The sequence below is a fragment of the Talpa europaea genome, assembly GCF_964194135.1.
Source record: "Talpa europaea genome assembly, chromosome: 16".
Taxonomy (NCBI): domain Eukaryota; kingdom Metazoa; phylum Chordata; class Mammalia; order Eulipotyphla; family Talpidae; genus Talpa; species Talpa europaea.
In genome coordinates, this window is record NC_140084.1 from 44,056,405 (window position 1) to 44,068,909 (window position 12,505).

General features: G+C 55.5%; 1 protein-coding gene across 3 annotated transcripts; it reads left to right on the plus strand.

Annotated features, from left to right (window-relative positions):
- Window positions 1-1,169: 1,169 nt before the first annotated feature.
- Window positions 1,170-12,505, plus strand: KCNN4 (potassium calcium-activated channel subfamily N member 4; the record flags this gene model as incomplete). 3 transcript variants are annotated; one of them, XM_084257996.1, is made up of 8 exons in its annotated part: window positions 1,170-1,451; window positions 4,633-4,728; window positions 5,875-6,302; window positions 8,398-8,533; window positions 10,361-10,471; window positions 10,666-10,784; window positions 11,149-11,218; window positions 12,341-12,505. In XM_084257996.1, exons 1-8 carry the CDS (start codon window positions 1,293-1,295, stop codon window positions 12,503-12,505), a joined length of 1,284 nt encoding a protein of 427 aa, XP_084114122.1. In that variant the 5' UTR covers window positions 1,170-1,292. The 3 variants fall into 3 exon arrangements, with proteins under 3 accessions (XP_084114122.1, XP_084114123.1, XP_084114124.1); XM_084257997.1 differs by having other exon boundaries at window positions 10,672-10,784; XM_084257998.1 differs by having other exon boundaries at window positions 10,675-10,784.

The window sequence follows — 12,505 nt, forward strand, 5'->3', positions numbered from 1 at the left end:
GGTGTTGCCTGTATCTGTGGGTACCTCTGCCTTTCCTCTGGACACGTGGCACTTGTTGCAGGTTGTGTTGAGAAGTGACGCATTTTGTGGTGCTGTGTTGGAGTATCTACTCTGTTGTGTTTGTGAGGCCCCAAATGGAGTCTTGGGGGCCTGGTAGGCTGGGAGGGGGCGGTGAGTGGCATTTAGCTATGGTATGTCAGTCTTACTATTTGCACATAACCCGTGGTGTGCAGTTGCATGTGGGCATGGGACCCAGGACCCTGTGCCCTCCCTCCCTGGGGGGTGCTGTGCGCCCTGGAAAGTCATCTTTTGGGGTGAGTCTGTGTATATTGTCAATCCTCCTAGGAGCCTCAGTGCTGGCGTCACTGTGCACCCTGATGTGCGTCAGTATTTCTCCGTGGGCTGGGTGATTGGGGGTGGCTGAGGGTGTGCCCCTAAATGTTATGTGTCTGCAGGTGTCTGGCTATCATTCCACCAGGTGTGTGATGTGCGGTGTCTGGGGCACTGTAAGTGCCGTATTTACCTCAGCTGGTTGTATGTGGCCCTGGGGCATCTCAGGGTCTGTGCACCTCAGGTGTGTGTTTGTGGAGCACTTGATATATGTTGTGTTTGTGTGTCTGTGCTGTGCATCCCTGCCCCAGAACTCCCTGGGTGGCACCTGGCTGCTTGTGCCATTTTGACGGCAGTGTTGGTGCCTGTGTGTGTGTGTGTGGACATTGGGGTGGCCTCGCTGAGTGCCGGCGTGTGTCACACCATGTGTGTGGTGTCGGGTGTGGCTGTGGGTTTGGGAGCTTGTCGGGAGTTGTGAGTCACTTGGTGGAGGTTGTGTTGTGTGCCCGTGTGTGTGTGTGGGGCTCCGTCTCCCGCCAGGCAGTGTGTAAGGGTGCATCACCCCGAGGCGCGTGGTGTCTGGGTGTGGCTGAGGGGAGGTGTGTATTACACAGCACAGACCGTTGTGTGTGACAAAGCCCATTGTGTGTCAGCATGTGTGTTGTTATCCACGTGGATGCACGCCTCTTCCTCGATCTGCCCCAAGACACACCCCAGCCCCTCCTTAGTCTGAGAGGGGGGTGGGGAGCCTCCCCTCTGCCCAGGGGCCTCCCCAGCCCTTCCCCGCCCTCCCCAGCCGTCACCACCCCCAGAGGGCACAGGCTCTGCTGTGCCTCAAAGCCAGAGCCCCAGAGTCAGCACAGCAGGCCTCCGACCTGCAAGCCACAGTGGCTGCCCTTTGCGTCCTGCGAGGTGGGGGACCCTGGGCCGGAAGCTGGCTGAGCCCCAAGACCCCGGGGGCCATGGGCGGGGAGCTGGTGTCTGGCCTGGGGGCCCTGCGGCGGAGAAAACGCCTGCTGGAGGAGGAGAAGTGGCTGGCCGGCTGGGCACTGGTGCTGGCGGGAATTGGCATCGGGCTCATGGTACTGCATGCGGAGATGCTGTGGTTCGGGGGGTGCTCGGTGAGTGAAGCCCTTACTCTGGCCATGGGGGGCTGGGGGCCTAGACTCCTGGGCCTGAGGGAGGAGGGGCTGGGGACTGGACTCCTGGGTCTGAGGAAGGAGGGGCTGGGGGCTGGACTCCTGGGTCTGAGGAAGGAGGGGCTGGAGGATGGACTCCTGGGTCTGAGGGAGGAGGGGCTGGAGGATGGACTCCTGGGTCTGAGGGAGGAGGGGCTGGAGGGGCTAGAGTCCTGGGGCTTCGGGAGGTAGATGTTGGGGGTTCCATCTGCAAAAGAAAGGGAGCAGAGGCTATAGTGTCTCAGTCTGTAATTAGAAACTATAGGTACTGGGGCTCCTGGAGGTCAGGGGGTGGCTGATCTGCTCCCATAAACAGATTAGGGGAGAGGTAACCTCAGATGAAGTGAAGGTAGGAAGAAAAACTAGTCTTCCAGTAGGCGGCCTCTCCTTGGGCCTTATCTAAACTGTAAAGTTTACTCAGTGCCTCAGCAGGGAAGGGCAGAGACTAGAAGAAACAGGCTGTGGGTGGGAAATGGAAACTCACCCCTTCACTCCCCCAACCCCATCGTTAATAAGTTCTCAATTACCCCAGAATTCACATGGTGGGTAACAGTGAAGTAGGTTTATAGGAGCTGGGATGCCTGAGCGGGCTGGGGGCCCTAGACTCCTGGGTCTGAAGGGGAAGAAGACTTGGATGCCTTTGGGGGGAGGCTTTGGGGGTGAGAAGAGCTGACTTTGAGGGCTGTGAGTGGGGTGGCAAAGGACAGGTGGGGCCTGGACAGGTCTGAGCAGGCTCCTGTCACACTGTGATGGGGGCAGATGGAGAGCGCAGGTCTAAATCGGTGGCTTGAGAACTGAAAGGAATTGCTCAACAGGAAAGGAGGGGCTGGAGAACTGTTGGGGTGAGGGCTGTAGAACTGGGCTAGGGGGCAGGGGTTCCAGGGTTTGGTTGGAAGGGTTTCTGGGGGAATCAGGCTAGGAGTGAGGTGGGGGAGGCAGCTGAAGGGATGAGTAGCCTGGTGGAGGGTCAGGGAAGGTCAGCTTCCTCTGGCCAGCAGGCTGAGACCAGGGCAGCGGGCACTGAGGGGGTGGAGCTGCCCAAGGCCATGCCAACAGGAAGCATGGCCGGAGCCTCCTCGCCCGCTCCCACGCTCCAGCACCCCGCCCAGCAGGGGAGGTAGGACCTGGGGACCTGGGCAGAGGGGGAGGGACAAGAGGGTCTTTCCGACCCCATGTCTATCCCCCACCCCCCCAGCTTTTCATCTTTCATTTCTTCCTTCCCTCTCCTGCCTGCTCAGCTGCAGCAGTTGGATCCTGGGGAAGTAACAGCAGTTTTCTCTGCCTCAGTTTCCTCATGTGTAAATAGGGATGGGGGTTCAAATGCATGACCCTAGGGGTCCTCCTGAGGCCCCTTTGTGTGATGCCCCCCCTCCTCCATCTCAATCAATGAATCTTATGCAGCAGGGACCCAGATATCTGTTCCCCAGGGGGAGGCACTAGAAGAGAGGCAGGTGCCAATCCCAAGGAGTACAGGGCAAGAAGATGGAAATTTAGTGGGGGCGGGTGGAGGATGGAGGAAGGTGCAGAGAGACAGAGACTAAGAGAGACAGAGATAGAGATAGAGAGACAAAGGCTCAGTACAGGGAGAAGAGGCCATGGAGAAATGGGTCGGGAATTTGGGGGAAGAATAGGAACGTAGAGAGGACCCCCAGAAAATTAAAATGCAGTGTGGGGAGTGGGATTGTGGCACTTGGGACAAGTTACTGAAAAAGGGACCAAGAACTCTAGAAGAATGGGGGAGGGTGCAGGACAACAGCACCATTGTTTAGGAGGGGGGCAGGCCCCCTGGGGCAGGAAACTGGCCCTCTTCCCCTGCACAGAGGTGGGCCCCTGGCCAGGGGAGCTGGCAGCCAACCGAGGAGAAACAGGTGCCGAGCTTAGAGTGGGAGGCCAGGTGGCCCCTCCCCTCCCTACCTTCGGACCCCCACCTCAACCTTTTCTGGCGAATGCAGCCGTCCTAGCCCCCTCCAAATCCTTCCCTCCAGAATTCTACATTCTTCCAGGGTATTGCCACACAAAGAGAGGGAAAAAAAAAAAATCAAACTCCGTGGTTTGTGGAGGCCACGTGTTTCCATGTGCTTCCGGCCAGATCTGCCCTGGGCTTGGAGCCAGGAGAGAGGGCAGAAGGTCTGGGGGTTGGGGGAGCCATAGACTGCAGGACTGGAGGGGGCGTTTCTTAGAGCTGGGACAGGGGTATCAGAGACTTGCCCCCCTCCAGATGAGAGCAGGGGAGTGAAAATGTTTAGGTTCCCCCAATCTCTTTTGGGGTGGGAGGCCTGAAAATTTCACTCTTTAGCAAAGGAAGGGAAAGAGGCATTGAGAAGGAATATGAGTTTCATGGTCTCCCCTCAGCTGTGTGAGTCCCAGCAGTGTTAGAGGGCAGCCCAGATATTGAACGGGTTGCCTGGCTGTGGGTTGCCTCACCCGCGCGCTTACAAGGGACTTATGAATACTCCACTACAGGCACACACACAAGGTTAATACAAGGTTTATTTACAAGGGAAAAGGAAATAAGGAAAATGGACAACTCAGGGAGAAAATAGGGAAATAAAGTCTTTAATGCGTCCTACCTGATCCGCCGACCTGGAAACCCAAAAAGCACTCTCCCAGCTGGCCAGACGCTGCAAGCTGGCGGAGAGCCAAAATGGGGGGCCCCTCCAAAGCCCACATGTCTGGCTTTATACCAACCTGGCTGCTGAACCCCACCCTCAGGTCCCAGCCACCTTCCCTTTGGGGGTGATGGGATTTGGAGTTCCCAGTGTCTTTGGCTTTGGCCTGGGGTGGGGGTGGAGTCCACAAAGCCTGTATGGAATTAGCTTTAGGACATCCTGTTCCCCCTAACGGCAGGAGGATGGACACAGGCACCTGGGAAGGGTGTCACCTGGGAAGGTCTCGACAGAAGGAAAAGGGCACTTTCTCTGGAAACCAAATAATGGTTTTAAGACTTTTTCAGAACTGAGACATCAGGAGGAAGTGGGGGGTGTGCATTGTAGGGGAAGGGGAGAAGGGAGCTAGGGAGTTGGAAGTTGAGAAGGGATGGCAGTTTGGGAGGAAGGTAGAGGGCTGGATGGGTGGAGACCTAGGATCTCACATCCCTTTTTTTTTTAATTTTTCCTCCTAACAGTGGGCGGTCTACTTGCTCCTGGTTAAATGCTTGATCAGCATTTCTACATTTTTGCTCCTTTGCTTTATCTTGGCCTTTCATGCCAAAGAGGTCCAGGTAAGGCAGGCCCCACTCCACCCCTTTCTAGCTCCCCACAGTCCTCACCGCTTGTCAGCTCATACTTTCCACCCTCTTCCTCCTCCTGGGCTGAGTAATGAGGCTCCTCCATCCTGACATGCATCCACACCCTCACTCACTGGGGTGGAATGAACCGTGTGCAGACAGAGCTCTGGCACAGCACTGCTCTTCGTCCAACTGCAGACCTGTCTCCTTTGGCACACCCCTGGATGCCGGGAGTTCCTGCCCCAGGCCTCTGTCCATTCTGCCCGCAGGCAGCCTCACTCCAGTGAGCCTCACAGATCCATGTCCTACCTCCCTCAGTCCCCACCTATTCTAGCCCAAAGCAAGCTAAGATCCAGCTAAGCTCTCCACCTTTGTGACAATTCCCCCCAACCCACCTCCAGCCCCAGCCCCAGCAACCTGTACCTCTGTCTCAAATCCCTTCCCCCTCCCAAGATTCATTCATTAGGACACTCAAATCTCCATCCTCTCATCCAGTTCCTGCACCTCCCCAGATCTGTGGGCCTCCGCCACATCCTTCCATCCTTTGCATATAAAATAGGGGTTACTGGCCACTTGTGGTAATGTCCACTCATGCTCAATCAAAAGGACATCAGTCAGTAACAGTCCTTGGGGCAGTTAAGTGGCCTGGGTTTGTAGCTCAGCTGTGTCACTGCACCTGAGAAGGTTGGCCTCAGTTTCTACATTTATAAAATGGGGACAACACTGTTAGGGTCACTGAGTCACAAAAGGTAAAGGGGCTGGAGGAGATCCCGCGCACCTTCATAGTTAGCTAATGCCCGTCACCCACCCATCTACCTAGTACCCCTCCCCACAAACAGAAAAGTGGGGATTTGTGTTTATCTCCTTCGCTGGTATCTTTAACTTATAGAACAATGTGGGGCATACGGTAGGTGCTCAATAAATGTTCCTGGGCTGGAAGTGGGCTGAAACTGGAGTATGGGAGGGGAGAAGTTGGAGAGATACTTCCTCGGTTCCTGCCTCCACCCTCCCGGCCCAGATATCGCCACCCTCCTGGCCTGCCGACGGGGCGCGCCCCTCTTATCTCCAGGCACAGGAGGCTGGCAGCGACGCCCGGACCTTCGTGTGATCCCCCCTCTCCTGTCGGTTTCCTCCCTGCAGCTGTTCATGACGGACAACGGGCTCCGGGACTGGCGCGTGGCGCTGACGGGCAGGCAGGTGGCGCAGATCTTGCTGGAGCTGGCGGTGTGCGGGCTGCACCCAGCCCCGGTCCAGGGCCCGCCTTGCGCTCCGAGTCTGAGGGCGCAGCTCGCTTCCCAGCAATCCTGGCCGGGCTTCCTGGACCAGGGGGAGGCGCTGCTGTCGCTGGCCATGCTGCTGCGCCTCTACCTGGTGCCCCGCGCCGTGCTCCTGCGCAGCGGGGTCCTGCTCAACGCGTCCTACCGCAGCATCGGTGCGCTCAACCAGGTCCGCTTCCGCCACTGGTTCGTGGCCAAGCTGTACATGAACACGCACCCCGGTCGTCTACTGCTCTGCCTCACGCTTGGTCTCTGGCTCACCACTGCCTGGGTGCTATCCGTAGCAGAGAGGTGAGGGCCGAGGTGGGGGTGTGTGTGTAAGTACCTGGAGCGAGGGTCCCTCTGTAAGTTGGTGTAGGTTGGGAACCCCTGGGGCCAAGTAGTTGAGCAAGGTCATGCTTTCTACCCCTCTTCTCCTGGAGATCTGCCCACACTCTAATGCACTGGGGTGGAAGGAACCAATAGGTCAACCCTGGTCCCGAGACACACACAGACCCTAAGAAACCCTGGGCTCGATTCGATCCCCCTTCCTCAAGTTTCCAGAGATCTGTTCAGTCTCCAAACCCAGGGGTGTACCTGGCCAGAGGTTGTACTTGCCTGGGAGGAAGGGGACACCTCTTCAGAATGAGTTTAGAGGCACTGGCCATGCCCGTGGTGACCCTGGGATGAGGTGACTGGGAGCTGCTCCAACCCCTTGTCATCCCCTATAGTGAATCGGTCCCTAATTCCAGGCTGCCGGGTGGACACTGAGCTGACTCTGGGTCTGTTCCCATTCAGGCTCCAAGTCTCTCTCTCACAGATAAAAGAAATTGGGGTAATCTTAGCCAGTGTTTCTCAAAGTGTGATTCCAGGATCAGTGGCATCACTGGGAACTTGTTGCAAACCCAAAGTCTCAGGATCCACCCAGACCTACTGAACCCCAAACTCTGGGGGATGGGGCCCAGCCATCTGTTTTAACAGGTGATGCTGGTGCTCACTCAAGTTGAAGACCCTCTCTTGGGACAACTGGCAAAGGGTTCTTGAGGGCAGGTAGAGAATGAGATGTGGCCTTGGAGCTCTCCTTTTTGAGCGTCCGTTTCCGCCTCTGTACAAGGAATGTTAAATTCCACCATCTTTGATGTGGCCTTGGCAATTCCAATCTTTTGTGATTTCAAACTCCTACATCTGGCAGGGCCTTAGTTTTCCCAACTGAGAAATCAGTCAGGACCAGGATCAGGATTAATGATTTGTCCACCATGTTTCCCATCTAAAAAATGGGAGAATGCAGAGCAGTCAAATTTCAAAATCCCAAGCAGGATAGAGGACTGGATAAGGACCATGTGGTATGACCACACTATTCAGCCAGAAGACAAGATGTCGCTATCTACAGCAAAATGGAAGGAGTTTGAAAAATATTTTTAAAATGGAAGGAGTTCAAGGGAATCATGTATAGAGAGCAAGTTAGAATAACAGAGACTAATCTTGGACATTTGCCTAGCAGACGATTTGACAAAGCAAAACACTAATAAAAGCTAGTGGACACTCATAAACAAGAGAGGTTTCTGAGGTTAACAGGGAGAAAGGCGTGTAAGAGATGGTGGTGTGTGTGGTGGGGAGATGCAATTCTTTGAAATGAAGACATTCAATCACTGCTCTCTGCCCTAGCCTCTTGGCTGGTAGAAAGTTCATTTTACATTTGATGAGTATGGGCTAATTTCTCTGATGAGGTTGAGATGGGGTGTCATTGAAAACTGAACAGAAAACCCTTTACGAGTTTGCGGAGAGGAATTAATGTGCCTGTCTTTATAAAAGGAGAAGAGAAAGAGAAGAGAGGGCCTCCCCGGTGGCGCAGCGGTTGAGCGCTGGGTTGCAAAGCTGCCCGCGGCCTCTGCGGCGCTGGTTCGATCCCCGGCTGCTCCCCGGCCACCGGAGGAGGGTCCCACATGGCGCGCAGACCTCTCCTGCCGCCCGCTGCTCCCCTCAGCAGTGTACTTCGGTCCTTCTGCCTGCTCTGCTCCCCTCTGGCTCTGGTGAATTCTCTCACCCTCCCTCGCTTCTGACTGTACCCAGTGCATGTATAAACAAAAAACAAACAAACAAATAAATAAAAAACATGCCTCTATAAAAAAAAAAAAAGAGAGAGAAAGAGAAGAGAAACCAGCAAGCAAACAATTCCAAATGCTTTGGAACCGGCCAGCTCCAGGTTCAGATCCCACAGCCTAGAGGGGCTCAGCCTCTTGCCCAGGTCACACAGAGACAGGAAGCTGGGCAGTACTTGAAAATCCAGAAAACGTTGGCTTTTATGCTGAGTGGTCTGGGGACTGTGAGGGTGTGTTAGGAAGGAGGGCATCAAACATGATGGACACCCCTGGGACAGGGTTTCCGAACTAATGCACTTCCTCCACAGGCAGGCTGTTAATGCCACCGGGCACCTTACAGACACGCTGTGGCTGATTCCCATCACCTTCCTGACCATTGGCTATGGGGATGTGGTGCCGGGCACCATGTGGGGCAAGATTGTCTGCCTCTGTACTGGAGTTATGGTGAGTACAGCCCCTCACAGCACCCCCCCCCCCATCTCAAACTGCTTATCCCCTGGGCACCAGGAAACCATGGAGCCAGCACAGGCAATCAGGGGCACCCCAAGAAACACCCAACCCCACTCCCTTTTAATACTCTGAAATTTATTCCCCAAGTCCTTGCTGTCTCTGGAACCCAGAACACCAGCCCTCATCCTCCTCAGGACACAGGCCCCTGACTTGCCCACTCCCTGTTTCCTTCCAGAATCCAGGAATCCAGACTTAAAAATCCCATCCAAGCTCAGGCATCCTATCCCTCCCCTACCCCTAGCCTTTAGTTTACTCTCATAAGCCATCTAGGATTCAGGCACGTGGTTCCCAGCTCCTCCAGATCCAGGAATTGAATATCTCAGCCTGCTTCAGGCCACAGAATCTAGTCATCCAGAGCATGTAAGTGGGGCCACACTACCTGGCACAAACCTTGCTTCTGCCACGTCCTAGCTGGGAGCAAGTCATATAATCTCTGGAGGGCTCAGTTTCCTCATCTATAAAATGGGATGCTAATACTAGTATATCCCCAAGGGGTTCCTCATGGATGGAATAAACCCTCCAAACAGTGCCCTGCACATAGGAAACGTTCAGTAAATGATGTGGGGGGTGGGGCTGTTATTGTAAAGGGTCTCAGGCATCTGGCCCCCCTCCCTCAACTCCTCTGCCCCAGGGATGAGTCAGAGGCTTCCCCAGCCCCAGTCTCCTTCACAATCCACCTCCTCCTGTATCCAGACATCCATCCCCTTCCCTTCATATACCAGGCATCCCCCCCCACCAGCTCCTATCCCTCTCACCTAGCACCCAGTGCTTTGGCCTTTTCCTACACATGAGATACCTTTACCACCAAGAACACAAGTTGGCAGCCCTCGGCCCTGGTGTTGTCCCAAAAAGCCCAGGTTGAATCCCTAAGCCCTGTGGGTCTATAGGTAACATGTGGGGTGGCAGGGAAATATGATCTCCACACACACAGGTTGGCCTTTGGGCCTGGGATAGAGGAGCAGAGATTCAGCCAGGCAACAATCCCATTGGACAGGACCCTCAGGGCTGCCCGACCTCCTCCCTCACTTGACAGAGCAGGGAACTGAGCAATGAGGCCGCTTGCTTTGGAGACACAGTGTACTCCTGGCCCAGAGGTGCCCTGGCGCGATGGAGTGGCAACAGCCAACTTGTACTGCGCACACGGCCTGCGCCACACGGCGCACACGGCCTGTGTCACATGTGCGCACACGGCCTGTGGGCTCCCAACGCTTCTGGGTGTTGATTCCTGGACTCCAGCGTGATTTTGTGAAGGCACCCCCAGCTTGCAGATAAGAAGTAGGCCAGAGCTGAGAGATTAAGTGAACTGCTCAGAGCTGGGCTTGGAACACCAACCATCCCGGAGGTCCAGGAGGGAGATGACAGGGTCAGAGTTAGGCAGAGGCTGAGGGAGAAGGGTGAGGGACACCCTCGTGACCTGGTGGCTGACCAGGTGTGAGAGATGAGGAGGATGGGGTCTCACAGGAGCCAGAGGTGTTTCCCTCACCCAGACCAGCCCTATTTCCTCCTCACGTCATACCCGTTAAGAAAGAGGACGTTCTGATGGTGTAAAATGCTTGGCACACATGCTTTCTCATCCAAGTTTGGCCACTTTGAGCCCTGAAGTCCTGGTTTCCTCTGGGGCCTGTCTGCTTGTCTGTCAACCAGAGGTGGCCGTGCCTACCTCCCGGGGCAGTTGGGAAGGTTCAAGGAGAGAGTTGGTGGCACAGGGCGGGCCCATGGAGTCCCACAGCCCCTGTGTCACGGTGCCTGCTGTGCCCACAGGGTGTCTGCTGCACAGCCCTGCTGGTGGCCGTGGTGGCCCGGAAGCTGGAGTTTAATAAGGCAGAGAAACACGTGCACAACTTCATGATGGACATCCAGTATGCCAAAGAGGTGAGGCGGACACATAGCAGCCAGAAAACCCCTCTCCGGGCCCAGGAGTCCAATCCCCAGCCCCTGCTCCCTCAGACCCAGGAGCCCAGGCCCCTCAGCCTCTTCCTCCCTCAGACCCGGGAGTTCATCCCCCAGCCCTCTCTTCCCACAGCCCTGGGGGTCTCTCTCCTTGACACAGTGCCACCCACCTACAGATGAAGGAGTCTGCTGCCCGAGTGCTGCAAGAGGCCTGGATGTTCTACAAACACACACGTAGGAAGGACTCTGGAGCTGCCCGCAGGCACCAGCGCAAGCTGCTGGCCGCCATCAGCACGTGAGTGCCTCCATGCTTGTTCCTGTGCCCAAGTCTCCTCCCTGTGCATTGTGCGCACGTGCATTCACGAGCGTGCCCAGGGTGTGCCAAAACCCAGAACACCACGTGTGGTCTCATGAACGGACATCTGCCTGGATCTCTCAGTGGTGACTTCTTTTGCACGTCTGTCAGTGGGCCTGGACACCTGAGTCTCTACCTGGGAGGTGGGCTCAAGGGTACAGTCATTGCCTCCCACCTCCCAGCTCTCCGGCAACTTTTCCTCACTGTACTATGCCTATGTGGGGCTCTCAGCCCACCCCCAAGCTAGGGCCATATCTGGGATCAGGCTTGTAGGAGGACTGACCCTTCTACTCTCTTCCCACAGGTTCCGCCAGGTGCGGTTAAAACACCGAAAGCTCCGGGAACAAGTGAACTCCATGGTGGACATCTCTAAGGTATTGGGCTCTCAGGGCAGGGGTCTGGAAGAAGAGGGCAGTGGGGATCCCTGGTAGGGAAACTGGCCCTGGCACAGGGAGCAGTGGCAGGGGCCTGCGGAGTCTGTGGTTGAATGAATGATGCAATGCAAAGTTTCTAGAACTCAAGGAAGGCAGAGATCCCTTTCTCCGCTTCAAAAAGTAGTTGTGTAAAGAGCCCCACTATTTGCTTTTAAATTAGTTTTATTGTTGAGTTATTTACCTGTGGACAGATAAAATTCCAACGACGACTCTTACTCAATAAAACCAAAGCAAATTTACAGACCCAGTTCAAATATCATCAAGAAAGCACATGACAACACCGCCGGGGAGCCAGGTGATACCGTCTTGGGCCAGCTGCGTCCCTGCGGCGACTGTGCAGAGGACGCCCAGGCCCGCAGGACCTCGAGCTGGGAACTCAACTGCCCACCTCCTCGTGCTGGGACCTCTCATTTCCACCAGAGCTCAGGGACAGTGACATCATGTCCCCTTGGCTTGGCTCACGGCACCTGCTACTTATCCAGTGGCCTTTGCTTTTCCTCATTAGTCCGTGACAATTCAAACAGGGGCCCTTGGCACCAGAGGCAGGGTAAACGCAGTCCCCAGAAACAGCATGGCAGGCAGTCTGCTGGAAAGGCAGGGTGTCCTTTCCTAAGATTACTGGGTCGGAAAGACAGAATTCAAGAATTCTCAGAGAAACCTCAGGACCCGCACACCCAGGAGGACGCAGAGCTGTGAATCCCAGTTTGAGAAGGTGGCGGAAGGGCCGGTGAACTCTCAAGTCAGACCTTTGTCCATTCCCTGGATCTCCAGCAGCATCTACTCTGATCTGGGTGGATTCTAGGTGCTGCCTCAGTCCTGTCACATAAATGCTGTGGGCCTCAGTTTCCTCAGCTGTGAAAATGGAACAGGATGCTCACTGTCAGTAACTTGTAGGAGGATTTTAACTGACCAAGTTGCTGGGCTGCTATGGTGCCTTATTTTGAGGATTATCCTGGAGGGCCTGACAGGACTTAATAAATGTTGGTTCCATTGCCTTTGTCTGTAAGACAGGGAGGGGGGCTCCCCCAGTGCCCTGAAGCCTCCGACCTTCTCTCTCCCCAGATGCACATGATCCTGTGTGACTTGCAGCTGGGGCTGAGCAGCTCACACCGGGCCCTGGAGAAGCGTATTGATGCACTGGCAAGGAAGCTGGACACCCTGACTGAGCTGCTTAGCACTGCCCTGGGGGCGCAGCAGCTTCCAGATCCCAGCCAGGAGGCCACGTAG